This window comes from Catharus ustulatus, chromosome Z (genome assembly GCF_009819885.2).
Source record: "Catharus ustulatus isolate bCatUst1 chromosome Z, bCatUst1.pri.v2, whole genome shotgun sequence".
Lineage (NCBI taxonomy): Eukaryota > Metazoa > Chordata > Aves > Passeriformes > Turdidae > Catharus > Catharus ustulatus.
This window is the reverse complement of record NC_046262.2, coordinates 25,809,317-25,835,315: the sequence shown is the minus strand read 5'-3', so window position 1 is coordinate 25,835,315 and position 25,999 is coordinate 25,809,317. Positions and strand designations below refer to the sequence as shown.

Genomic DNA, 25,999 nt, shown 5'->3' with positions numbered 1-25,999 from the left:
AGAACATTAAATACTCATCTTGTTCTGTTACAGCTTCAGTTTCTATTTATAGCTGTTCTTTTTATAATGAAGCCACTAAGTAAAAACCAACTTTTTTGATTATTTTAATTAAATCTGTTTGGAGCTTCAAAGAAAAAAATAATTAGGAAGTGGTTTTACTTCTATTTTTGCATGACTTCTGTGGAAAATATTTGTTTGCAAAGTTATGGTCTTTACAAGTACTCAGAGACTATTTACGTATAGGGATGTTAAGGTTAATACCAAAGATGCTATGAAGAGCTTCAATGGTTATCTTTTGTTCTGCCTGGTAACAAACACTCCATATTTAGACTATCTCTGGTCCTTATGTAAGTATAATCCCTATGAAAATCAGTTTTAGCTGCAGTTAAGAGCCCAAAGGCAGCCCTGAGGGTAGTTAATAGGCTAACAGTTTAACTGTGGTAATGACTGGTTTCAGGGGGATTATTCTGCTGTTTTATATCATCATTCATGGATTATACAAGGAGTGCTTATTGTGTGAGAGTGAACACCACAAAGCAATGATATCTTCGAAATGCAGACATTACTTATCAGTAGATGCAGGAGAGGCAGTTTCGTGGAAACCTATACAACAAATGTCTTTAACTGACACGGACTTGACAGACCCTTCAGAAATACAGCCTCCATCTCCCCATATCCCCCGGGGTAGTGGTAGTGGCCTGCTTTCAGGATGGAGGTTCTAATTCTATTTTCTGTTTGGTTGTAGCTGTTGCCAAACTGAAGGATTAGCTTATAGTAGGTAAAGATAATTAGGAGGAACTGAGTTGCTGCCGATCTTTGACTTTTGCGACTTGCTCCAAATGCTGTTTGAGAAAAATAGACCAGATTCTGTGCCCAGAAAAGTGGCAGGGCTACTCTTCGGGCTTGCTTCAGCCTGGTGGCTTTGAATTGTTCAGCTGAGTCTCTGAATACCTGGATGATTTGGGACCTCGGTTACACCTCCACTTGTCATCTGCCGTGCTGAATTTCAGAGAACTTGGCTGTAACAGGATGCCAGACTATGAATTAAGAACTTAAATTCCCTCCTGTGCCTAGGGAAAGGTGATTGCCTTGTGTCATTTTTCTGTGAGCATGCCTCTCACTACTGACTGCTTTAGAGAGATGTTCAGGAGCTCCTGCATTTGCCATTTATTTCCAGTTCTGTGTTGTTCCCTCAGTTATGCTAGGACAGCTCTTTGTGCCGCTGCACAAAAACAAACCAGGCAGCGAGGGAGGTATATTTAGCCAGCAATAGATCTGAGCGGCTTATGCACGCAGAGTAATGAGCAAACACAGCACAGAGGGGGATTTAGTATGTAGGAGCTGATTAAACTGGCATGACTCAGCCATGGGAAATGTCTATATGAAGAAAGAGAATCCACAAAAGCCAGTAGGCATTTTGTCCTCTTTTCTCTCGAACGTTTTTTACCTAGTGAGTTTTTCAAGGATGTTTTTCTTTTTATCCAATCTGCTATACAAGCATAGTTTGCCGTCTTTGTGATTATTTTTTTAGGCTTTTGCTTCTACTGTTTAGACAGTGGGGCCCACTGCCATGCATGATTCATGCATACTAAGCTTTGCACATGCCTAAGGAGCCTGTTTCTCTCTCAATTTATACTTCTATTATATAACAAGAACAGAAGCTCAAGTATTTTACTGGAAAGATCCCATGCAACAAAATCCATGTTAGCTTCATACTGTTGTTCAGAGCACTCAATTTCTGAAAAGGCTGAATATCAAAACATGTTTAAACAAATCTAGAAATATTTCACTATAGAAACAAAAAAGGCAGTTGCATCTAGTTGTAAACTGAATAAGTATCAACCTTTTCTGCTGCCTTCAATTTGCTCAAATGGTTATTCCCAAGATGTACCCAAGAGACCAGACAAATCAAGCAGAGTATGTTGACTCATCTGAGTTCTCTGTAACAGAGATATAATATTGCTTTCCTTCAAGGTTATTGTATTTTGATCATGTAGTGCAGAATCTTCGGTGTGGATCACTTTATTTCTAAAAAACAGTCTTCACAGAAACCGTGATTCAGAAAGCTGGTGACCTGACTTCAGACTCACCGTCTGAGTTTCCTGGGAAGGATAGGTGTTACCACTGAAAACAAGGATTGAAAACTGAATTTATCTCTGTATAATTTAGAGAAGATGCTTAGGAAATAGATCCATTTACAGCTGTATTAGTGTCTTTGCTTTTTGACTTAGAAAATCATCACTTGAAAACTCAGTAGATATGCTGGCTGCGTCTCCACAAACTGCTCAGCACTGAAGTAGTTAACATAGACTGGGCAACAGTATTTGCTTACTGTGTTGTTGAAATCTGTTGCAGCAAGGTCAGAAAATGTAAGAGGCTAGCAGGTCTGCCCTCACCACTGTAGGCTACCACTGTTGAATGGCATTAGAGGGAGGAATTTTTTATGTGGAGAGTAGGAGTGAAATGTCTGTATTAGAAAGGAAGCAACACCTTGTAAAACTATAAAAGTAGCTTAAAATAATACAGAATAGCATTTTTATTGAGGAAGTGAGATACTTTACTGTCCCACTAATGGTGCTATAACCTTCTTTCTGCTCTAAGGTTAGCTTAAGTGTTTGACATACAAATGCTAAGGAGCAAATCAAGTTGGTTACTGATTCACACTTACTTAAACAGACAAAGTGGGAGGTAAGGGTTGCTTGCCCTTTCTAAGTGAAGGTCTCTCTTTCTTGCTGCCTGCACTGACATTGCTCTGCTTCTAATTGCAACACTGCAACCCTTTGCATGTGAGAGGGATTCACAAAAATATAAAGAAATGCCTTTTCTCTAGAAAGTCTTTCTTCCTGCATCAACAGCAGCTATAAAAATGAACAGTTAACTCACCTGAAAAACTGAGATTGCACAGGTCTTTGCAACGTTTTTGTGATAGCGGTACTTGCTGGATTGCACCCACCCCATCTTTGCCCTTTGTAGTTTGTGTTGCTATATCCATTTATCCCTTTTCCATCCTGTCTCTTCAGAGTTATGACTTGTAGTGCCAATACCTCCACATTTCTGCAGTGAACATGCTAGAGTTCATCTAGATTAATGCTCCTCCCTCAATCACACATGTATGCATCTCAACAATTAGGCATGGATAAACCTTTATTTTGGTGTGCAAACTCACAAGACAACATTTTCCGGAGCATATAAAACCACCAGTTGTAGGCAGCTTGCTGAACCTGCTTCTCACAATTTGTTTATGCTTTGAGGCTGGCAGTGCAGTAGTTCAAGGGTGGAAAGTCCACTCACAGTGGTTTTTCACATAGTACTCTTACACATGTAATTCGTGTTTTCCACTAATGACACTAGTTACCTTTCTCTAGGAGAAGGTCCCACTAGCGCAAATCACTGGCTCCTTAACCTCTGTAGATTATGGAGTGATAATTTGTACTTACTCTTTTTAAAACTAACCAACATGCAATGCCATGTGTTGTGTAGCTTCTTTTGCATGTTCTTTGACTAAGTCCCTCCCTATATAACTGGCATGTAAGAAAATAAAACCTTCCTACAACAGGCTGATATGTGAACAACTGTGTAAAAATAGGTAACATAGGAGGAAGAAGAAGAAAACAGGGCTAAGTGGTGGACTCTCGGTGTTCACTAGGATGACTTCAAACAGGTTGGAGAACTGAGGGGGTGCAGAGCACCTGCTTCCAGCAGCAAGCACTGCAGAGAAAGTCTGCACTGGTAATAGATAATTAGGTGGAGGAACAGAAAACAAAGTGGTGCATGTTGGGCCAGGTCTGAAGCAGATGAGATCTGAAAACTGCACTCATTGTGAAAAACCTCACTCTAACCAATTTTCCTTGGTTTCCCAAAACGCTTTTGCTTAGGAGTCACACCGGGTAAAAGGGATCTACTTTGTAAATTGACTCTTTTAAGTGACTCCCCAGAACATACACTTACTGGCAAAGAAAAGCTCTGGTCTTAAAAAAATCAATGTGATCCAGTAATCTCTTAAGACTTTGAGAGCTGCCTGACTGCAGCATTACCACTCTGGACAAATAATTGGAGAAATACGAGGAGACGTAGGATAAACTGTCTTACAGAGAGGGGAGAGTTTACAGGGAAAGAAGTAATTTTAATGTATATCCTAGCACACCAAATGTATAGTGTTTTCCATCCTATTTTAAAAGTTCAAGTGGCATGTAGCATTGAAAGAAAAAATGAAGCTTGTGTTCTCCAGCTCTATTGTGCACTTGCTCAACAGTCCTGAAGTCGTGTCTTAGACCAGAGGCAAAGAGACAGCTGTGAGATGACACAACACCCAGCTTAGAAAATTCTGATTCCAGACAGAATCTAAGGACCATTCTGTGGGATTGAGGAAGTGCTCCAGCATGATCCCATTGCAAATAGCAGCTGCAGAGTTCTTGAATGAATGAAAGGAACAAGGCGACACTACATCTGTATAAACTATTAGCTAGACAGCTATTATAATATAGTACTGCTTTTAAAAGGATGTTGGAAAGCCTGAAAGATTCAGCAGTGGGAGGGATGATTCATGGTATGGCAAAACCTGACTTGTAAAGAGCAGTAACCGTTCATTCCATTAACTTTAATAAATGTAAGGTTAAAGGTGACTTAGACTTTGGCTATAATTACCAATGCAAGGACACTTTATCTAGTATTTCAGCACTTCATAGTTTATTGTCATCATACAAAACCACTGCATTACAAGACTGATCTCTTTGCTCAAGAGATGCAAAGAATCCTGACCAGGCTTAGTGTTGTGGGAAAGGCTGAGCTTGAGTGTATTTATCATAAAATTTGTTGACACCCTGGGTAACAGGGACAACTTAATAATGCTGAGTTTGGAAGCTTCACAGCTGTTTTTTTAAGGAATCCAGCACTAATATTCCTCAAGGTCTTTGCACTAAAAATATGAGAAAGACATCTGCAATTGCATTCAGCATCAGTTCTGAAGATGCCAAATTTGGTGAACAGCCCTTTCCAGGAGAGAGCAGTTGTCACACAGTGTGATATTAATGCACAGTAGACTAAAGGCACTTTTGATGACATTGAAGAAACAGTCTGAAAGGTAATTTTCTAGTTCTAGAGCTATTTTTAATCTTAGAAATCTCAGGATAAGCTTGCTTCCCCATAGCTGCTGGTAGCAGGAAATAGCATTATGTGTTCCAATGCCTGAGCAGTAATCAATGTCCTGTGTGTAGTACCCTCCCATGCTAGTCCAAACAGAGTAGTTGGACGTTTTTCCTCCTTAGGGAATTATACAAAGACGTTCTACCAGAAACCTCCAACAGCAATTACTTTAGTCTGAAACTGTTAGAAAACAGAAAATTTCAAAATTCAATAATCTTTCTGTTTAATATATGAGACATGAGTTCAGCAGAACAATTAATTGTGATATGAAGAAGTATCTTAGTTACCTGTGAATACAGGATAAGATTCCCCCCTCTGTCAAATTCAGGATTACAGGAGATGCTTTCTTATTCCTGCAGGTATGTACTGTTTTCAGAGTATTTGGGCATTATTCTCTACAAACCTTAAAACCCATAACAAAAATGTCCAGAATTAAGGGGAAATTATAGAGTAATTATGCTGCCTTCAACCAGCTGGAAAACTTTGGCTGTCTTGAAATAATGTTTATCCCACAGCCAACAGCACTCCCAGGCTTTTCAGTGCTCACCATCCTGTTGTCACTTACCCTCCTGCTCACCTAGTGGTTGCCCCAGAAAAATACCAGAAAACCTACTCTGATTTTTTTTTTAAACCATAAACTGCAAAATGAGCTGCAGCAGAGGTCCAGGCATGACTATAAATGTCACGCTTCAGAGCATGGAAAAGCATTCCTAGCAATGGCTGTGTGGAATTTTCCTGCAGAAAATGGACCAGGAATTGGAGGGCAAGGATCTCCTCACTGTTGTTGACTAAACACACTGTCCATATGTTGGATGCATCAGCTAGCTGGGGCTAAGGAAAAACTGCAATTGCTCCAGCTTGCTTTTTGTGCTATCCAGAATGAGCACAGTGTCATGGGTGCTAAATTAAAGAAGAAGAAACACAAAGAGAGGGGCAGTAATGCAGAGGTGAATCCATTCCGGAAGCGATAGTGATAATTCAAGAAATCTTTAGTGATGGCTTCAGGCTTCACTTCCCAGACCTTTGTTCTTCCAAGCAAAGTTTATTCTTTCACATGATGGACTCTGTTAACCATACACACACAAAGTTCTTGTATAACTAGCCTGAACCTTCGACTTTAAATGCTCTGCCAAGTCCTTTACAAGCCCCCTTTCTCTTGAGAGAGAAGATACATTATACTCAGTAATGGAGCAAAACAACAGCAATGTAGAAGATTTCTCTTTGAATGTCTTTTCTGTCACTCCTTGTCAGCCAAACAGATCTGATGCGCTGGTGTCAGATGGGGATAAAGCAGGCACCACTCTACTCTTTTCAGGTGTGTTTTTGGGGCTGGTGGGGATCACTTTCACTGTGATGGGATGGATAAAATACGATGGCATTACTCACCTGGAGTGGACTCAGTTACTAGGGCCAATTCTGCTGTCTGTTGGGGTGACTTTTATTCTGATTGCTGTTTGTAAATTTAACATGCTTACGTGCAAGCCCTGTAAAGAAAGAGAGGAAAATACATCGGAACTTGACCAGACTGCAAGCAGACAGTCCTTTGTCTTCACCGGCATTAACCAGCCTATAACTTTCCATGGTGCCACAGTGGTACAGTACATCCCTCCGCCGTACCCATCCCAGGAAGGCGCTGCTGTGAGTCCCGGCTACCTTCACCCAGTACTCAGCTGCTGCGGGGCTGTTCCCCCCAGCACCTCGCCAATTCTCACCACAAGGTCTCCTCACTTCTGCCCTGCCTATGCCCTGGATAACCTGGCTTTTACTGGTGATGAGAACTACACTACTTATCCTGCAGAGAATTCCAGGGATCAGAGGTACATCTTCTGAAATGTCTTATGTATGTTTGGACACAGACTTCTGAATATTTTAAGCGCTGTGTGTGGTATCGTAAGAAACTACAGCTAGTCCAGGGTGTTGTCTATCTCAGACTTTTTTTTTTGTCTTTGTTAGGAATTCTTCTTGAATGAGGAAACATACTTTTCCTGGAAATTGTTTTTGTACAATTTAAATTCACTTATAAATGCCTTTCAATTTTCAGTCAACTTAATCTCCTGTTACTTTTTAAGATATATGTGGTCCTGTTTGTGGAAGTTTTCTTATGTTTATCTTGCCACCTTTAGGTTATTATGTGTATGATGCCAAGATGATTTTTTGCCTTTTATATACTTTCTGTATAACTTTTATATATCCTCAGTATTCTTAGCAACATACTTGTAATTCCTTAAGTCTGATAACTTTACGTAGTCCTAGTATTTGGTTAGACCAGGAGATCAAACATCCTAAAAACCTCATAGTAGGAGGCTGGAAAACCCTACGCTATCTTGGGATCCAAGGTCCTCTCTAGAACATATCCCATAAATTAGAGATTTGGTCCATCCAGGGGGGAGTTCCTCAAATGGGGGAATATCATGCCATTCATCCAGGCCTCTCACTGGGGCATCCTTGTTAGATACACTAATTTGTAAGGTCTATAAATTGTATACATGATCTATCGTGTGTGTGCATTGTGGCACACTCCACTTTGGCAAAGTGGTGCACCATTAAGGATCCTTATTAAAACACTGAGGTAAAAACCCCTTACCCCTTAACTGTGTTTGGCTCTCATTTTTTACGAACAGAAAAAGGCATAATATAGAGTCAGCTTCCACTCAATCACAATCACAATGCACGTGTCAGCACACAAACAGCATTTCTGCAACAATGCAAGAATCAGTCTGGTACCAGATGCTCTCCCTCCTGAATACACCTGGTTACAACATGCTACTCTCCCACTGTAACAACCTTCCAGCTCTTGCTCTTTTCCTAGTTTTGAGGCATAAACAATATCACTCATGTTGCACAGCAATATGGAGCTGCTCAAATTATACACAAAATAATTTTATATGGGTCTTTCCTCTAAGGAAAAATATTCTGATTATAGGAATTACTAATAATTATATCCTTTCTACAATACAAGTCACTGTTAGTTCATTTATCTTTTTGAAAAGCTGCTGCTGGCTGACCCATCATCCTCAGCAATATGGGTGACAGGCATAGGCAGGGTGAAGACAAAGGTCACCTCCTGATGCTTTTAAACTTCATGAAAAAACACAGCTAACAGCTGAATCTCAGTAAAACTTCATCTCATAGCGTTTTCTCAAGAAGCCAGGGAGTACTTTTCCCAGATAAGGCTGGGAGGATGAAATACTGAAATTACTTGCATGCTCTGTGTTTGGTAAATTCTTCTTGCATCTGCTCCCCTTCCTCTTTTCAGGTCAGAAGACCGTTCTGATGAACCAGAAGGTATGCTGGAAGACTATGCCCATAATAACTTGTCACCTCCACGTTATGAGGAAATATACCCTCTGTCTTCATAAAATCATCATGGGCAAGAGACAACAATCCTAAGAGATGCCGGCAAGAATCCCAAAAAATCTCTTCTTTAAACACTTACGTAATAAGACAGTGTGAACAAGATCTTGGTATTTATATACAGTTCAGTATCACTGAAGATATTTAATTGATCCCTTCCTTTTTCACTGTCAAAATTTGTTAACCCTTTGCAATGCAGCTTAATAACAGAGCTATTAATTATTTAACAGCAAAACTATTAATAGCAAAGCTATTAAACTCAAGGATCTAATTCCATATTAGGATTCCCCAACAAGAGGTTTGATTTTCAGCCTTGCTGAAACCAGTGTGAACTGTGAATGCACAAGATGTTTGTGGAAGATTATGATTGCTCCTGGACATTCAGGATCTTTAGAAAATACTGTATTTTTTTCTTGATGTATTTTCATTCTTGATTGCTTGGCAAACTTCAAAAGTGCTCAAGTGTCTGATCCATGAAAGTGTATTTTATGTCTTAATTTTGTCTGATTCTTTAGAAGAGCTTACTCATTAATAAGTCCAGTCTACAGATTAGATTTCCTTAGCTTGCTTTTCCTGGATAGCCCAGTCCTGTTGCACAAACCAGTCCTCTAGGCATTTTTTGGACCATCCTGCTTGAAGCACAGCATCTCAGAACAGAGAAGACAAATAGTGACTTCTGCCCGCTTTTACATAGATCTCTAAGACATTCTGCATGCGTCAAATTCGGTTCCCTTCCGCACCTGGTTGGAGGCAAAGCACTGTCTCCCACCAAGAGTCCTAATAACTATGAGGTTAATGTCACTAAAGAAAAAGGCATTTTTCTGAAGCCTCGACAGAGATGTGTGATCCTACCACTGTAAAGGAGTTCAACAGTCACAGCTGCTACACCCCTGCTCTGTAGCAGGGCTGTGGTGAAACACCTCTGCGGTTCTTTCCTATTTGAATGTGGGTCTTAGGCACACAGCCCAGGCTGCAGGTTGCACCTAGAGTATGTAGACACTTGTGGGCTGTAGTAAACTTTCTTGCTCAAATTCAGGTTGGTTCCGTGCATTGAATCCACAACAATTTGAGATTAGCTCATTTGCTTAGAGAATGGTGTTGTTGAACACCAGAAGACTGTGGGTTTGATCCCTGTATGTGCCATTAAAATTTGGACTTGATGATCCTTGTGAGTCCCTTCCAATTAACAGTATTCTGTGATTCTGTGAGATGTATTTACAGCTATATTTAGCAAAAGATGAAGTTTATTAGCTCCAAAATTTTGCAGTCCAGAAGGAAGATCCAAAAAGTCTTTGCTCAGGAGCTTTTTCAACCCCAGAGCTATGGCAATGCTGTGAATCCCTACATCTTTATTTTGTTTTTCCACATATGTTTCAGGTTCTGCTTTTGAATGTGCCTAGAACTGTGCCAGGGCTGGACAAGCCAGTATTTTTCTATGAAGATTCCATTCGGTTCAAATCAAAAGCTGATCTCAGCTCTCATCTACTGGAGTGGGCACCACACAAAATGCCCTGGAGGGCAATGGTCACTGTAGTAGCCAAGCAGTGCACTGCTGGTGTGCCTGTGGGTCAATCTCCTGGCCTGGCACAGCACAGCTAAAAGCAGGTGTCCAATATGGAATGCATCAACTTTCTCTTACTTGTTGATGCAACTGTCTTGGTTCTTGCCAGATTTCGTCCACCTGTGATTGGTCTCAGTCCTGGGACCTGGAGAAGCTTGGCATCTGAGCACAGTCAGTTGCACGCCAACCTGATGTACCTGACAGCTGGAAGTCTTGGAGTTTCTATGCAGCTCCTCTAGCAATCAGGAGACATAGTTCTGGGTGGAAATGGGCAGGCGTTCAGAACATTGTCCAGCTGCATGGACCTGCAGGTGCACACATCCCTGTCTTGTACACTTAGAGGTTGCCAAGAAATAAAGCATTTGGAGGGGCACAAAACAACCACTGTGCTCCACAGTGATGATAAGACGCTATCAGAGGTCATATTTGGGACCCAACATTTAAACAAATTCAGAGCTGGATTAGCAACTGCAGCAGCAGCTACTGAACAGTGACTGCAAACTTTGTGTGAGGCTCTTCCCATTAGAGAAATATGGGACACAGTTTTTTAGCAGTGATGGCCTAGTGTTAGCAGGTAGTTGGAGAAGGGGAGGCATGCTGTGTTCAGCGTGATCTCTGTGGGATTGAATGAGAGGACAGATGATCTAAAAATAAATGCAAGCTTCTCTTATGGAAGTGTCTTGCTCCTTTTCTGGAATTTATTCAGAGGTGAACTCATCTGGCCTCCACAGCAGGAAACTGGATGGTCCCAAATCCCCAGTTAGTTCCACGTGTGCAGAGCCCTGAACTTAACACATAGTTCTACTGACTCCAACAAGCACTACAGTAGCACAGTGGTCAGGCTTGATGGAACCAGTTGTAGGACCAGAGTCAAAATTTCTAACCAGTCACCCTCCCCCAACTAGAGAATTCTTTCAGTCAGACATCACAGATTTTTCCTGCTGCTCTTCCCTCCTCCAACCCTGCTATCCCCACTCCTCAGCACAAGTTTCATGAGGTAATATGTTTATTTTTATTACATCAAATAATGCTGATAGAGTAAATGGAAGAAAACTCAGAAGGTTGCACTGTGGACTCCATATTGATTTTAAAATTACTTCTGGAGACACTATGTTTATTAAAAGGAATTTGAAGAGTCCTGGGTTTCTCTTTGAAGAGAAGATTGAGTATTAAGTAGCTATATTGAAATTATTTTGACCCATCAGATGAATTCTGCCTGAATTTTGTGGGAGTCTTTTCGTGCTCAACAGATATTTGAGGAACTCCGTGGTGGTGACATTTCCTTGCTATACTGAGTGCTGATCATTGATTTTAAGAACAGAAATAAGTTCTATAAAGGTGGGGTTTTTTGGTTTTTTTCCCTTCCTTTCACCTTCTACTTTCATCCTTTTTTTTTCCTTTTAAAATACTTTCAACGGGATTTTTAATGTCAGGCTTTGGGGAGGTTGCTGGTGGTATGTGTTTTCTTTGTTTGGATTTTGGAGGTTATTTGTTTGTTTTTACTGTGCTATAACCATCACATTAATTCACTTCTTATCATTAAGAATTCTTTCTGCCCTATGAAGAGTGGAAGAACGAACCATTTTGGCCAAGTCTTCAACCAAGGTGAACTGTCAGCCTTTCTAGATTATACTGATGTAACTTCACAAAGCACCTGGAAGATTGTATTTGACATTTTGCTCAATCCATTTTTAATTTAAGATGGTGCTCTTCAAGCAAAATGCTTTCTCCCACATTGCCTTCAATGCTCATGCAGACCTGCAAAATACTGGGGATTTAATAGTTTAAGGTGTCTTGCATTTTAGTCATAGTGATAGAATGTTGTATGTATTTTCAGCTATGTAACCCTGGATGAGTTCTTGGGATTTTTCCTAATGTAACATTATTTATAAGATTTTGATCATAAAGTGGCTAACAAATCGGTAGAGACATGTCTATTGATATGAAACTGAGCATGATCCATTCGTTTCAGTAAAAACTCTGCACAGAGCTTCTCTAACATGAAGGAGCTATTTCCAGACATTGAATGCTACATGGTGCAGCGTGCGAATTTCTTCTCAGATTAAATCCAGTATCAGCTTTCTAACACCGCCGCTGCCGTATCTGCTATCAGTACGGCCGTACACCAGGCACGGTTCGGTTCGCTGTACTTTATTTAGCAGCCCCTTCCCCCAGCAGCCGAATTTCACCAGCTGCTGCCGTTCCTGACACCGGTGCTCCCGGTGCAGAGGGATACGCGAGGGATGCTGCCCAGCGCAGACTGTGCTCGGTCGGGGGCGCTGAAATCTTTCGGCGAGCTATTTTTAAACTGAATCGGGATTTAGGAAATCTGGGTCTCGGGGAAAAAAAATAAACCTGTAAGTAGGGCTCGTTCCTCTCCAGAGAGCCCTAGGGACGCGCCCCCGTTCCCTCGGGGCCGTGTCCCAGCCGGACCGCGGCCGAGGGGCTGGAGCGGAGCTTTCCCGGCTGTCCCGCCGCGCCGGCAGCGCCAGAGGGCGCGGGGGCCGCCCGGACGCGGTGCTGGGGCAGCAGCTCCGCAGGAGCCCCGCTCCTCTCCTCTGCTCACCCGCCCAGTTACACTGCGCGGGTCTGAGGAGATCTGATCCCCCGCTGACCCGAAGGGTGTCAGAAGGGCAGAGCCGGCAGTTTGTAAGCGGCCGGCCCCTCGTTTTGAGGCACCCGGCATTTCAGCCCGGGGAGCCGAAGCTTTTCTCCTTTGCTACGAATACTAAAGGAGCCGTTGAAAAGTATCCTGTGCTCTCTCATAACCAAGAGTTGGCCTATGCAAAAAAAAAAAAAAACCAACCCAACTCTTCTGGTGAAAGACCCAGTGAAATCGCCGAAGAAAGGGGTACCCTTCCCCTCTCTCACAGCAGGACTGCTTGGGGGTAGACGCTGCACAGTGCGCTCACATGCACCCCCTCTCCTCCTCCTCACCGCTGTGACCTAATGGGACAGGCTTCTGTCTGCATGAAGGAGCAGGGGGGAGTCCAAGGGTCGTTTGTGAAGAACTAGGGCATGCTGTTTGTATACAGCACCTACGATAATCTGTGCCTGCTGCAAGTATCATTATTGGCACCACTTTAACTGTCAGGGTTAATTGACATCAACAAGACATACTGAACGTCGCTGTTGCTGCCCCATCCCCAATGTGAATCAGTGTGTCTGTCAGAGAAGCATACAGCAGAGCCAGGTGGGATCCCATGGGATGTGCCTGCATTAGCTGAGCTGTGATGCTCAGCGGGAAAGGGTCTGAAAGGGAAACAGCAGGTGCAGAGAACCTGGTGACCACATGCACTGCCTGTTGGGGAGGTTTATATCAGATTTACTCCCGTGGATTTGATGCTGATTAGCAGTTGAAATATGCATTGTTTTCCTATGGTGTATTTTCTGGTACAGCTTCATCTGATAGAAATTGTTTATCTCACACCTGTGATGTGATGTGATGTGGAGATGAAAAACCTCACAAGAGCAAGTGAGGAGTGTAGGGAGTTTCTTCAATAGCACCTGATTTAGAGGCACTTGTTGCCCTGCAGACGTGGGATGACTTGCTGCAGGAGTTGCATGTTGTAGAGCAGAGAGGCTTCTCTCAGCTTCCTGACAGCAGTGAGCTCATGGGAGAGTCTTTCCCAGTACCTCCCAGACAGAGGTTACTTTGAGAGATCTCACAGTGTAGTCTCAACACCTCCAAAGGTACAGGTAGTTTAATTTTGAGATGCAGCAGGTTTGTGCCTTCCTGAACAATGATGAAGAAGTTTTCCCATGGGAAACAGGAAAATTTACTCCCTAGTTCTTGTGGTCTTGTACCTCATTCCTTATGTGATAACAGCACAGGGTCAAGGGTAAATCAGTAACGGCATGATGTTTGTATCTGTGTCGTGTGTGGCATCTGTAATGAGCAATTGATTATATCCACACATGCTATTTAGCAAACACCATAGGACATGTTCTAGCAGAGTAGCTGCTGTACTTCTCTTATAAAATCCTAGGGTGAGATTATTGCTCTCCTGCTTGGGTTATATCATGTCAGATTTTATTTTGTTTATTTGCTTATTTTTGCAGATGAATCATCACTCCATATGCAGGGTGGTGTGCTTGCTTCTTAGAGAGCAGGACATGCTATTTAACAGCTCTGGGTGGATGACCTGATAATTTCATGTTTTGCATAGCTGCAACATCCTCTTTACTTACAGTTCAGTGAGTCTGCTCAAGAGCTTAGCTCTAAGGTAAAACTTCGTTCTCTGTCAGTCAAAGATGTACCTAAAGTAATACAGAACAATAATGGAGTCCAGGGTCATGACTTTCAAAACAAATTGACGAACAATTAATCCCAGAACAAAGAGGTGTACATTTTAAATTCCTAACCATTAAACTGATGGTAGGTTCCGTGTTAATAGAGACTGCTTTGGGTACCCTTCTTGTTTTTCTGCTGCTCTGCAACCTGAGCCCAGCTAGAAACAGTCAACACTGGCATTCAAGGCATCATTGATTTGTCACATTGCCTTTTGTCCTCAGGCACCTGCCACACATCCCTGTGGTCAACTGACAGAGCTTTACCTCACATAGAGGCCTGGCAAAAGCTGGCAGTTTGAGAAGGCTGTGATTTACACCTCTGTGCTATTTTTGTTTTCAGCATTTAACATGCGACCTTCTGGATTTATGTGGAGCAGGACCACAGTTACCACATGCATCATGAAAACTGTTTCATTATCTTTTTTGTCTTTTTCAAAAAACACATGCATTAGATAACTGTTTGGCCTCACTCTGCTTAAACCCTTTTAAGGGAGGGAAGAAAATAAACTAAGACTTCAGCGTATTTTTTGCTGAAGTTTTTTATAATTTCACTATTATAAGCCGCACCATTTTGACTAAAATTTTGGTCCGAACCCAAAGCGCGGCTTATAATCAGGTGCAGCTTATATACGGACAAAGAAAAAAAAGTTGCTGTTTTAGTTTGGAGGACAGATGTCTTCTGAGAAAGGCAGGAACTTCTCTTTGAAATGGAGAATGTAAACCCCCTCCCTCCAAATTATTATAATTTTGAAATCAAGGGGCTTTCAGGCAAAAATATAGGAATTAGGAATAACAGTTCTTTACTAGGGAAATTAAAATAGAAATACAGTACTACAAAGAAACAAACTCCAAACCCTGACAAAGTCAGAGTACAACCTGACACCCCGTCAGGCAGGGTGTTGGTAGCAGTCCCATTCAATGGTGGCTGCATTCTCCTGCAGTGACAGATGTGATTCAGTTGAAGCACTGCTCCTGTACAAGGTGCAGTTTCCCTCTGGAGGTCCAGTGGTGATGTGGAGAAATCCGGTTTCCCTCTGGAGTCCAGTGGAGAAAGGGGCTCCCGTAGTGTCCCAAAACCTCTGTTTTATCTTGGTAAGAAATGTTGGGCTCTTCCTCCTGGCTGGAGCAACTTCCAATGGGATGCAGTAATTTTATCAGTCCCACAGTGGGACTCAATGGGCCATTAGCAGAAAATGACTCGCTGGAGGAAGGATGGGGTGCGAAAAGATAAAGAACAATGCCCCACCTGGTTTCAATGGATGGCCCATTAGCAGAATGTCTGCCGTTCAGATAAGGATCACTGCCCCCACCCTCAACAAATGGTGATAGAACAGATACCTTTTATCACACTCTGTATTGTAACATGCGGCTTATAATCAGGTGCGGCTTATATATGGACAAAGAATGAAAAGTTGCCAACACCTGGAAGTGCAGTTTATACTCAGTGCAGCTTATAATCTTGAAATTACTGTAATCCCTTCTGAACTCTAGAGGTGCTATAGGATCCTTTTTTTTTTTTTTGCCAAAATAGCAGTTCTCTGCAAAATATTTCATGAAAACATACAGAAATAGACAAATTATTGGAAATATCAATATATAATCCATCAATATGTGATTTTACTTGTTTCAATAAAATATTAAGAGAAGATAGATATTATTTTTCTTGTAGCAGTTCAAATAAGGCATTATTCTTATTCTATTACACTTCTCCAGATTTTGCTCTCAAATCAGAGGTACTTGAGTGTTTTGCAATGTACCAACACTGCAATGTTGTAGAGCTTTCTATGTTGTTTTGGCCTTCTGCAGACTGACAGGTGCTTTGTCCTCCTGCTGTCCACACTGACCAGACAAGGACTGATCAGGACACCTACAGACAGCACTGTGCTGCCAAGGGAGCAAACATAGATACATATGAACCCTGCACGGACATGCAAAGAGTAGAATGACTTGTTTAAAATCAACTTCTGTAGGGCTGTGTCAGTGGGAACTGGACTGATGTGCCAATTGATGAGAGAGTGCAACACTGGGATCATCAAAATGGAAAAGATTTGCACGACTCCTGCTGTGGTAGGCAACTGCACAAGCCCTTTCATAAATTGTTCAAGCTCCATGCTAGAATTAGTTAGGATTTGGCCCTACTTTTAACTGAAGGTAGGAAAAAGTCAAGAAGAGAAAGAAAGACTTGGCAGAAAGGAGACAGTCAGGTAATGGTAAAAGGTAGGGGAGTAAAAGAAACTCATTTTACGTATTATAACACCTGTTTTAATGCCTTTGCCTTCTCAATCCATGCTCTGTATGTTACTCTTGACAGCTAATCAAAATCAAGCAACAAATGTGTTAATCTTATATGTTTACTTAGCCATACAGACCAAGGTGGTGACCCACAGGGTAGTATTACTGAGATGTTTTTTTTTTTTCATTACATGTTCAAGTATTTTATGTTTACTTTCCTGTTATTTTCACAAAAATCAACCTCTCCTCCATTGCTTAGGAAAAGAAATCCAAATGAGCTGCAAAACTATGTCCCTGTTTCCAAACAAGTAGTGAAACCTTAATGTGAATAAACATACCATCATAATCAAAGCCATGTTTGTGATTCAACATAATAATAATTCACTTGTAATATCATCAGCTCAGAATGAACATCAGCATAAGTATTGTTGGTGCAGGTATAACTTAATGAATTCAGACTCATTTTATCTGGCACATAGTTGCTTATATTTGTGTTGGGAGCATTAGGTCCCCCATTTTTTCATAATGAGCAACACCATTAAACTGTCACAGAGCAACATAAATCAGAGATTTTCCTTAGACCCCATAAAACAACTAACAAAAATATTATGGTTACCAGATTCACTGTGTGCTTTTATACATCCAGCAAACAGAACTGACTATAACCCTTGCTCTCTGGCTACTATTTTTGGTATTGTTTCAGTAAATCTATGTGCAAATACAAGTAGGCTATCATGAGGAGCTCACTGTCAAAAGCATAGGAAGTGATAGCGGGTTCCTGAACATAGCACAGGATCTCTGCTTGTGTTCTTGTGTGCTGCACTGGGCACATATTTTAGTCAAGTTAAATACATAAGCAGTGAGGTCAGAAGAAAGTGTGTGATTGCAGAGTCATGTCACGAGCCCATTTAGAACATCTTGTGTTCTGTGATTGTGCATAATTGATAATCACATGTGGACGTGCCTAAAAGGCTCACATCTTGGCTTAACCTATTGACACAGGTCTGTATTAAGTCACTGTAGACTGAAAAGCAAGAGCAAAAATACTAGGGAGGAATATCCATTGGTATTTTTCAGAAGGTGATGTTATTGTTCATTGTTCGGTATCAGAGGACTATTTATTTTCGTTATTCATTTAATTGGTGTCACAATACATTTTATAATAATATATGTAGAAGTATTTCATAACTTTTATCTTGCAGGTGAATTTTCCATCTTTGACTTACTAAAGAACCACCTGATCCTAATTTGACACCCTTCAACAACAGAATATTGTGTTACCCAGCTCTCTTTCCTCTCACCATCAGGAAAGTAAACTTTGCCTGACCCACCACAGAAAACTGAGAGAAATCCATCTGTTTCAAAAGTGAAAAATTGCACACTGCTTTTCATGCTTCATACATAAATATATTTTTTCAGCCCTCTGTAGAAACTTCTAAGATGCTCATTATCAGCAAAATTGGAATAAATTCAGCCATGGTTCCATAGGTGCAGCCAATTAAAATAATGTTACTTGCTCACAGTTGCACCAGGCTGACACAATACATCTGAAAAATAATTACCTTCATATCAGGTATTTGTTGTTCATTTGTCAGCCAGCTATAAGACCTGAAGATCAATGATTCAAGCCAGTTTTAATCAAATAGCTGCCAGAAAATGCCCAAAACAGAAATCTTCACTGCTTTTATAAACACTTTTTAATTAACATATGAATAAATTGCATATTTGAATTTTCACCAACACAACTGTTTCCCCCAGGAAATCACAGTTAAAAGCTGAAGTGAATGTTCCTTTAGAAAGTGCTCTTTGTTCATAGAAATAGTCTTAGCAGTTAATGGTTGGCAAGGCTTCAAACTTAGAATTACATTACATTGGTAATTTTAACTTTGTCATCTTAAATAGATCCAGTTTGGATGTATGAATACAAGCAATGTGGGACAGCCCTCAAAGAACTGCCTTTAAGCAGGCTTTATTCCATCCCATGAAGCTTTGTAATTCCTTCTGTTATTATTAATAGCTGTTAAGTGCTGACAGCATGCTTGGCACTGAATGAAACGCAGGAGCAGACATGGTTCTTGTTAAGGGTGGCCCTTGGGAGGTCATTTACTGTGTGTAACAACAACAACAACTTTATTGGAGTAGTAACCCGCTAACACAGCTGCAGCCTGGATATCAGGAGGTGTCGCTGTTTAGACAAAATAGTGTTGTGTACATACATGCAGATACGACTCCTTTTACACCTTAATTTTTTCACAGCTAGCAAGCTATCAGCTGAACAGATAAGACTTTTGGAGGTAGCCAAAGAAAAGCTATGACTCAGAATGCCATTTTGCAGAGTTTCCTGCCTGCAGCCAGGGGGTGTGCAAACTATAGGCCAAGCAGTTGTGGATGCATTGGGATCACTGGAAGGACAGTCCTCTGCTGCTAGATCTTATGGCAGGTTCAGACACAGGATTAAAGGAAATGGTAGAAAAGAACGTCCAAGAATTTCAGGCAGAGGGACTTTGAAGGTGCCTTGTGTGGATGGCTTTCTTTTGATCCAGGAACTGTTGAAAAATAGCATTGAGGGAATGGTATGGAAGACAGCTGCAGACCCTGACTTCTGGACAGACAACTCCTGAATCACTGAATCCTCCTAGAGGGAACTGAAGCACCAGAGCAGAACACAATTCCCGCTCTTCTGCTGCAGGTAAATCTGACATGCCCAGTAGACACCATCAGTCTGCAGTCACAGAGACAATTCCCAGCTCCTGACCTTCAAGGTCCTATCAGATGCCAGTTTCGGCTAAGCCAAGATGAGAGCTCTACTGCATCATCACCTGTGGAGGGTAGGAGAGAGGGAGGAGAGGCAGTGGCATCGAACCTCACCAAATTCATGCTCCAAGATGCATGTGAGTCAGGAGCTTTACAAGTGACCTGATAAGGTACCTGTGCACTGCCCAGAGGAGAGGAAAAGGTGACTTACTCCTCCCCAAAGATTAATGACTCCCCAGCAATGTCATTGCCAAGTCTCCCCATTCCATGTGAGTAGTGCTCACATCCAGCAGTGTGGCTGACCTGACACATAAATGCCACAAAGGCAGGGTAGTCTGTCCTCAGCTGTCCTCTCCTTTGGATCTGCACTTTGTACCAGTGTCCAGGTCTCTTGATGTTTGCAACTCGATGGGTGTTTTTGTCGTCTTCCCTAAGGCTCTGATCTGCCACTCCAGCCATGGCCACAAACAACTTATATCAAGTAAGGCTGGCTGGGGGTTTCTGACCTGCAAGCAGGAGGGATAAAGCTCGGCATAAATAGATGCTGCCCTATGCAGAAGGTAGGTTACCACTAGGTGTACAGATGCTGGTCAGTAATAATGGCAAGAGAAAGTAGGTCCAAACAGGTCAAATAGTTCTCTCAAGGCTGTTTATCCTAGTTTCATTTTAATTACCTGACTGTCTTGTTGCCTGCTGCACAAAACCTTCCCACCCCCTTCAACATCACCTACTCTTGAACAAATACTAACAAACCTCCTCCCCTCTTTGTTGTCTGCCTCCTAACACTGGTTTCAGATGCATCTGCTTTTTGAGTACCTCTACTACAAGCAGCAAAACTGTCAGAAAATGCTCAATAACACTCTAAAAATACATAGTTTTAAGGTCTTACAGGTTGGTACTCAAAAAAATACTAATTTAAAAGTCATTAGTCACTTGTGGCCATTTCAGCTATATAATATATTAATGAAATCTAACGAACAGCCTTGCTTTCCATACTCTCATGCAGTGTTCTCAATGTTGTCAAAATCTGCTTTTCTGTAAACCCACTGATTCTGTTGAATTAACACTTGAGTTTGCAAAAGCTGTTCCCTGCACAGTATTTAGAGGCGTTACACCCATTTAGCTGTGATGTACAGTAATTTCACGATTACAAGCTGCACCTGATTATAAGCCGCACTTCCGGACTGTTGGCAACTTTTCATTCTTCCTCCACATATAAGCTGCACTGGATTATAAACCGCACTTTCATTCACAGCGAGGATCCCCGTGCAACTTTCACAAAGTTGCCAATTAGTAGCAGAATCGTGGGATCGCGGGGTTTACTGGCTCGGCTCAGGGCTGGGCTGGCTTAGCTCAGCTTGGGGCTGCCAACAGGGCCGGATGGCCCAACTCGGTGCTGCCACTCAGCAGGGCCGCTCAGGTCTGGCCAGGTGCTCCGAGGCTGGCTTACTCGCCCCTGCCCGCCGCCTGCACCACCGCTGCTGAGTTTGCTCACCCTGGCCCGACGCTGCTGGCCCCAGCTCTGCTGGGCTTCCCCACACCGCCAGGCTTCCCCACACTGCCAGGCCTCCCCGGGCTGCCAGGCTTCCCTGCGCTGCCGGGTGGCCCCGTGCCGCCGGCCCCATCCCGCACCGCCGGCCCTCTCCGCACTGCCGGGACCCCCTGCCTGGCTCCAGCTCGGCTTGGGGCTGCCACGGGCTCACGCTTCCAGGTTGGCAACTTTTAGAACATTGTTCATATATAAGCCACTCCAGATTACAAGCCGCACTTCCGGGTTCGGACCAAAATTTATGTCAAAATGATGCGGCATATAATCCGGAGGGTGGCACAGGGGGAATGTCTGCAGGAACTGCATAGTGACTGTGCAGAAGGAGCTGGTTTCCATATCATTCCTTTGCTGCGGACCTGCTCTCAAACCTCACAAAAGAAAGTTGTGGCAGGGTGATTTGCAGACAGGCACCATGAGGTAGACATTTTCCAATGCATCAGAGGGATCTGAGATCATAAGTATCCAGTCCAGATTGCTGGCCTCTGTGATAGTATTACAAGAGGGAGAAGTTCCAGCAAGGCTAGAGCTGGTTTCCTCAGGTATTGGAAATCATGTAGAGGGAACAAGATGGAGGGATGAACAAACTGTTTGAAAAGCTAAATAAATATTCAAACAGTTCACCCATGATGTTACAGCTGGACTATGAAAAAAGTGTCACAGAAGTTTTTTGGCTGTGCTGCATCATGTTGCAGGGACTATTAAACAGATCTCCCCCAGCTTTTTGCACCAATATGGTACAAATATACAGTAATTTCACAACCATAAGGCACACCAGATTATAAGGCACACCTCCGGGAGTCAGTAAATTTTGCAACTTTGTACATTATATAAGGCGCACCTGACTATAAGGCGCACTTTTTTTTTTGCCACGAAGATCTGTGCCACACGCAACAAAGTAACGAATTAGTAACGGAATCGTGTGATTGCGGGGTTTACTGGCAGGTGCTCAATTTGCAAACATTTTTCACAGATTGGCGTAGCCTTTAAACGCAGCCCTAAGCGTCCTCCCTGTGCGCAGGCCCTGGCACTCCCGCCCGCCCCTGGCGCCGACTGGCAAGGCGCAGCTCAGGACGGCCGTGGCTCACGGCAGTTCGGGGCGGCTCAGGGCCCCCGCAGCTCAGGGCAGCTCGGGGCTGCTCAGGGCGGCTCGGGGCAACTCGGGGCAGCTCAGGGCGGCTTGGGGCCGCCATGGCGCGGCCGCAGCTCACACTTCTGGGTTGGTTCGGAGTGGCCGTGGCTCGCGGCTTCTGCGGCAGCCCGCTCCCTCCCTCCCCGCGCCACCCCGGTGCTCCGGCAGCTCCGGGCAGCTCTGGGAGCCCCGCACCCCTCTGGGCTTTTCCCCTGCACCAACGCAGCCCTGATGCCACCAGGCTTTCCCCCCCACACCCGGGCTGCTCCGCTGTCGCCAGGTTCGCCCCGCGCTGGCACTGCCCCAATGCCGCTGGGCTCGCCCCGGCCCATCGCTGCCCTGATGCCACCGCTGGGTGGGCTCTGCTCGGCTTGGGGCTGTTGTGGGCTCGCACTTCTGGGTTGGCAAATTTCCGAACTCTGTCCATATATAAGGCGCACGGGACTATAAGGCGCACTTCTGGGTTCGGACCAAAATTTTAATCAAAAGGGTGCGCCTTATAGTCGTGAAATTATTGTAATGAAAATATACAAGTATATTGTCAATGAAAATATACAAGATAGAAAATACCATTCAATCTAAAAGGGTCTCATTTTCCAGATTATGATTTCAACAGCAGAAAGAATGTATCTTTTACAAGATAGTGAATAGCAAGCACTTCACAGAAGGGACTGTTCTCTACATTTTATTCAGTATTTACATATCCATAGTTTCTCCTTTACTTTCAAATAAAAATCTAAACTAAAATACTTGTGAATACAGAAGATGTCTTCCTTCCCCTCACTGTTTACTACTGTTTGCTGTGAGTCACATACTACTGTTCTTTCAGCCCAAGGCCTTTCGCTGTCTCCCTCCTCAACCACACATCCACTTGACATGTCACCTCTCACTGCTCCTTGTTTCCATCTGAACTTCAGCACAGAGTGTGCTTGGTTCAACTGGTTTTTAAACATTAACTCCTCCACCATCACACAGAAAAGAGTGTATCTACCATAATAGTAGTCTCTTTATTTTTCTGTTGTGTTAGTATATCAACCAGCATTTCACTTTTCCAATGCCATTGCAGATAAGATAGTCATAAAGGCATTTTCAAGCAGGCTTTTAGAAGAATTAAAGACAGAGTTGCATAGCATCCTAATTAAGGCACAAAATAAGCCTGGCAATCTTCATAGTACTTAATATGTCATCTTCTTCCTATCTCTTAAACCAAATAATCTGCAAACCACCACTATATTGGAGCATTATATCTGCTATAACTTATGTCAACTTGGATCACACACCCATCTCTTTCTGAAACAATGTTTGGCAGCCAACCGACTGTGGAAACTAGACTGTTTTACATTAGCCAGAAGTACATTTAAATCATTCTTACTAAATGATTTACTGTGGATTACAAATTCTTATTTGGCATTTAAGTTAATGATTAGGCAAAGTAATATATCACTAAAATGATTGGGTGCATATGTATTTAGCTTCTATGATTCTAAATTTTTCTTTGGTTTGGAAGACTTCCTTGCACTTTTTTTCCCCAGTTGAAGGGGGAAAAAAATGGAGAAAAGAGTAGAAGATTCTAACAATTCTACTGGTCTTTTTAAACTATTGCTTGAGAGGAATTTTGTCCATATGGAAGGGTCAGGTCATGAGGAAGCACTGGAAAGTTGTTTAGTGCTCTTCAAACAGATATTGGCAGGTGTCAGTATTGCACAGCATTTCCTTGCCCTACTGTGTCCCAGTGAGAGGAGGAAAAGCTGGACAGAGAATGATTAAGATATTATATCAAATGAAAAAGTGAATGAACCATCTATAAAGACAAGATGTTGTGGTAGGATATGTAAACTATCTCACAGGAAAAACAAAACAGGAAAAAACAAAGCAAACAAAACCACTGACAACAAAACAAACAAAATACTCATTCTCCATGTACAGGCATTTCTGTGGACTTCTAGAAATTGTAGGGATCCTGTGGCAGCGGAAAAAAAGGCATTTGCTGGTTCTGTCTAGCAAGTGGACTTTGAAACCCAAGTAAAAGAAAGGTAGAACACACTAATAAAAATTAGTTACTTTTAAATCTGTTATACCAGATGCTCACAGGTGACTGGAATTCTTAAAAAGAAACAGTGACACAATAAATTAGTTGTTTAATTTATTGCTAGGCACCAGAATCCTGCCAATGCTGAAAGATAACAAGCAGCTTTGCATTTACAACATTCATGAAATAAGGAAGACAATTCTCTCTGCTGCAGAGGTAATAAAAATAGAGGAAACCGTTCACCAGTGCAAAGTTACTTGTGAGTAACTGTTTGCAAATTAGGACTTGAGGCCCTCACCCTCTGCTCTGTTGCATGCAAACAACTGCCCTGTTGGTTTCACCAGTGCTGTGTGTGGCTGCAGTGATTCATTCATGTGAGCCTTGTTCTTGGCATGGCCGAATATTCATTGCATAGTCATTTTGACATCCATCATGTTTTTCATCTGCAGTTTCAGTGCTGACAAGTAAGAGACAGGATTACTACAATATTTATTTAATTTATTAATGCCCTTAGTTCTTAAAAGCATATAGGGGAAAAAAATTATAAGTGCCAGATATGAAGGAGTGATCTGATATTCATAATCATCTTCTGCTTGGATTTCCTTAGCCACTCCTCAGGTTTCCAACACATTCTGTAACAGATCAACTTCCATACATGTCAGAGAAGTCTACCATAGGGCACACCACAAGGGCAATTTCTGCCATCGTGATTCTTCACTAAAAGTTTTCAAAGAAAGGCACTCTCTCTCCTTGCACTAAACCCAAAGATGTTGGGTCTTCTTCCTCAGCCAATGCCAGCATTCAAGAGGTGACATGAGGAGAGAAGCTGGGATAAGATTTCAAGTCTTCAGACTAGGGCAATGCTACATGTTGGCCCTAGGACAAAACTGAGAACCAGTGACAATTATAAATCATAAGCACAAAGGTTTTTGATGGAGAAGTAAATTGAAATATATGATGTTCAGGACAAGTGTCCAGAAAGAGGATTCAAGAGAAATCTAATCCTGAAGTGAACAATGCAGGGATATATAGCAGCCTACTTGGGGGAAATAAAAATCACAGATTCTCACCCTATAAAATCACAAGACAGCAACACAATAAAGAATGAAAGCTGACAGAAACAAGGGGGACACTAGTCTGTCTGGACTGAAATCTGAAATTCAGCCTAAATTGTCCAGGTTTCCTCTACAGTGCATGTACACCTAATAAGAGAAATAAGATGAGGACCCAAGCAGTTACAAGATCGGAGCACTGAAGGGGCTAACAAAGAATTCTAGGGACAGGGTAAATCCCACCCAGCCTTTTGCTGTTTAAGAACCTGATGGATATATCTGTAGGAAACAGTCTTCACCTGCATAGACAATATGGCCTAATACCTCATTTAGATCATGTTGTACATACACAGAGTTATTGTACATACACATGAGGTTACCTCAGGTGAAGGAAATGTTACCATTAGCTATATAGTAAAAAAAGAAAAAATCTAAAGAAAAAGATTACAGTATTTTCTCTGGAAGTAGGAAGAATGGCTTCTTTTCCGTAGCACAGTGACTGGTGGCTCAAATCTGCCTCTGCCTTATCCATAAAAGCACAGACATTTGTATTCTATGTGGAGTGAAGAATGTAGGTTAACACATGCATAAGCACTGCTCAACCCTCATAAATAGTATCACATGGAAGGCATGGGACTTCTGGGGCTTTGAGTCCTCCTCTAAGATATTAAAACCAAAAGCATTAAATTAGAAGTGTTAGCAGAACAGGAAGCAGGTACCAGAAGCATAACTGAGTGCCTGAAAATAAAGGATCCAGAGCTCTACTCCCATTGCACTGGCAGTGCATTAAGAAGGGCAATGGCTTAGATATTCTCATGACAAATGGGAAACATAGATTGCATTTTAAAATTTTCAGCCTTTGAGACTGAGAAGGAGATTGAACTCAGGTGTCTCACTTCTGTCA

The 25,999-nt window shown here is 42.3% G+C and overlaps 2 protein-coding genes across 5 annotated transcripts in view; both read left to right on the top strand.

Moving 5' to 3' along the window:
* TMEM171 (transmembrane protein 171) overlaps positions 1 to 25,999 on the top strand; it is a 56,997-nt gene that overhangs the window by 15,104 nt on the left and 15,894 nt on the right. The window lies entirely within an intron of this gene.
* Positions 120 to 11,977, top strand: TMEM174 (transmembrane protein 174). The gene is made up of 2 exons (XM_033085173.2): positions 120 to 6,959; positions 8,399 to 11,977. The coding sequence occupies exons 1-2, from the start codon at positions 6,328 to 6,330 to the stop codon at positions 8,499 to 8,501; spliced, it is 735 nt and encodes a 244-aa protein (XP_032941064.1). The 5' UTR covers positions 120 to 6,327; the 3' UTR covers positions 8,502 to 11,977.

Coding starts and splice junctions, on each gene's coding strand:
- TMEM174 (XM_033085173.2), top strand. CDS start 6,328: ATGGAGCAAAACAACAGCAATGTAGAAGATTTCTCTTTGAATGTCTTT. Junction 6,960..8,398: donor GAGAATTCCAGGGATCAGAG/GTACATCTTCTG, acceptor TCCTCTTTTCAG/GTCAGAAGACCGTTCTGATG.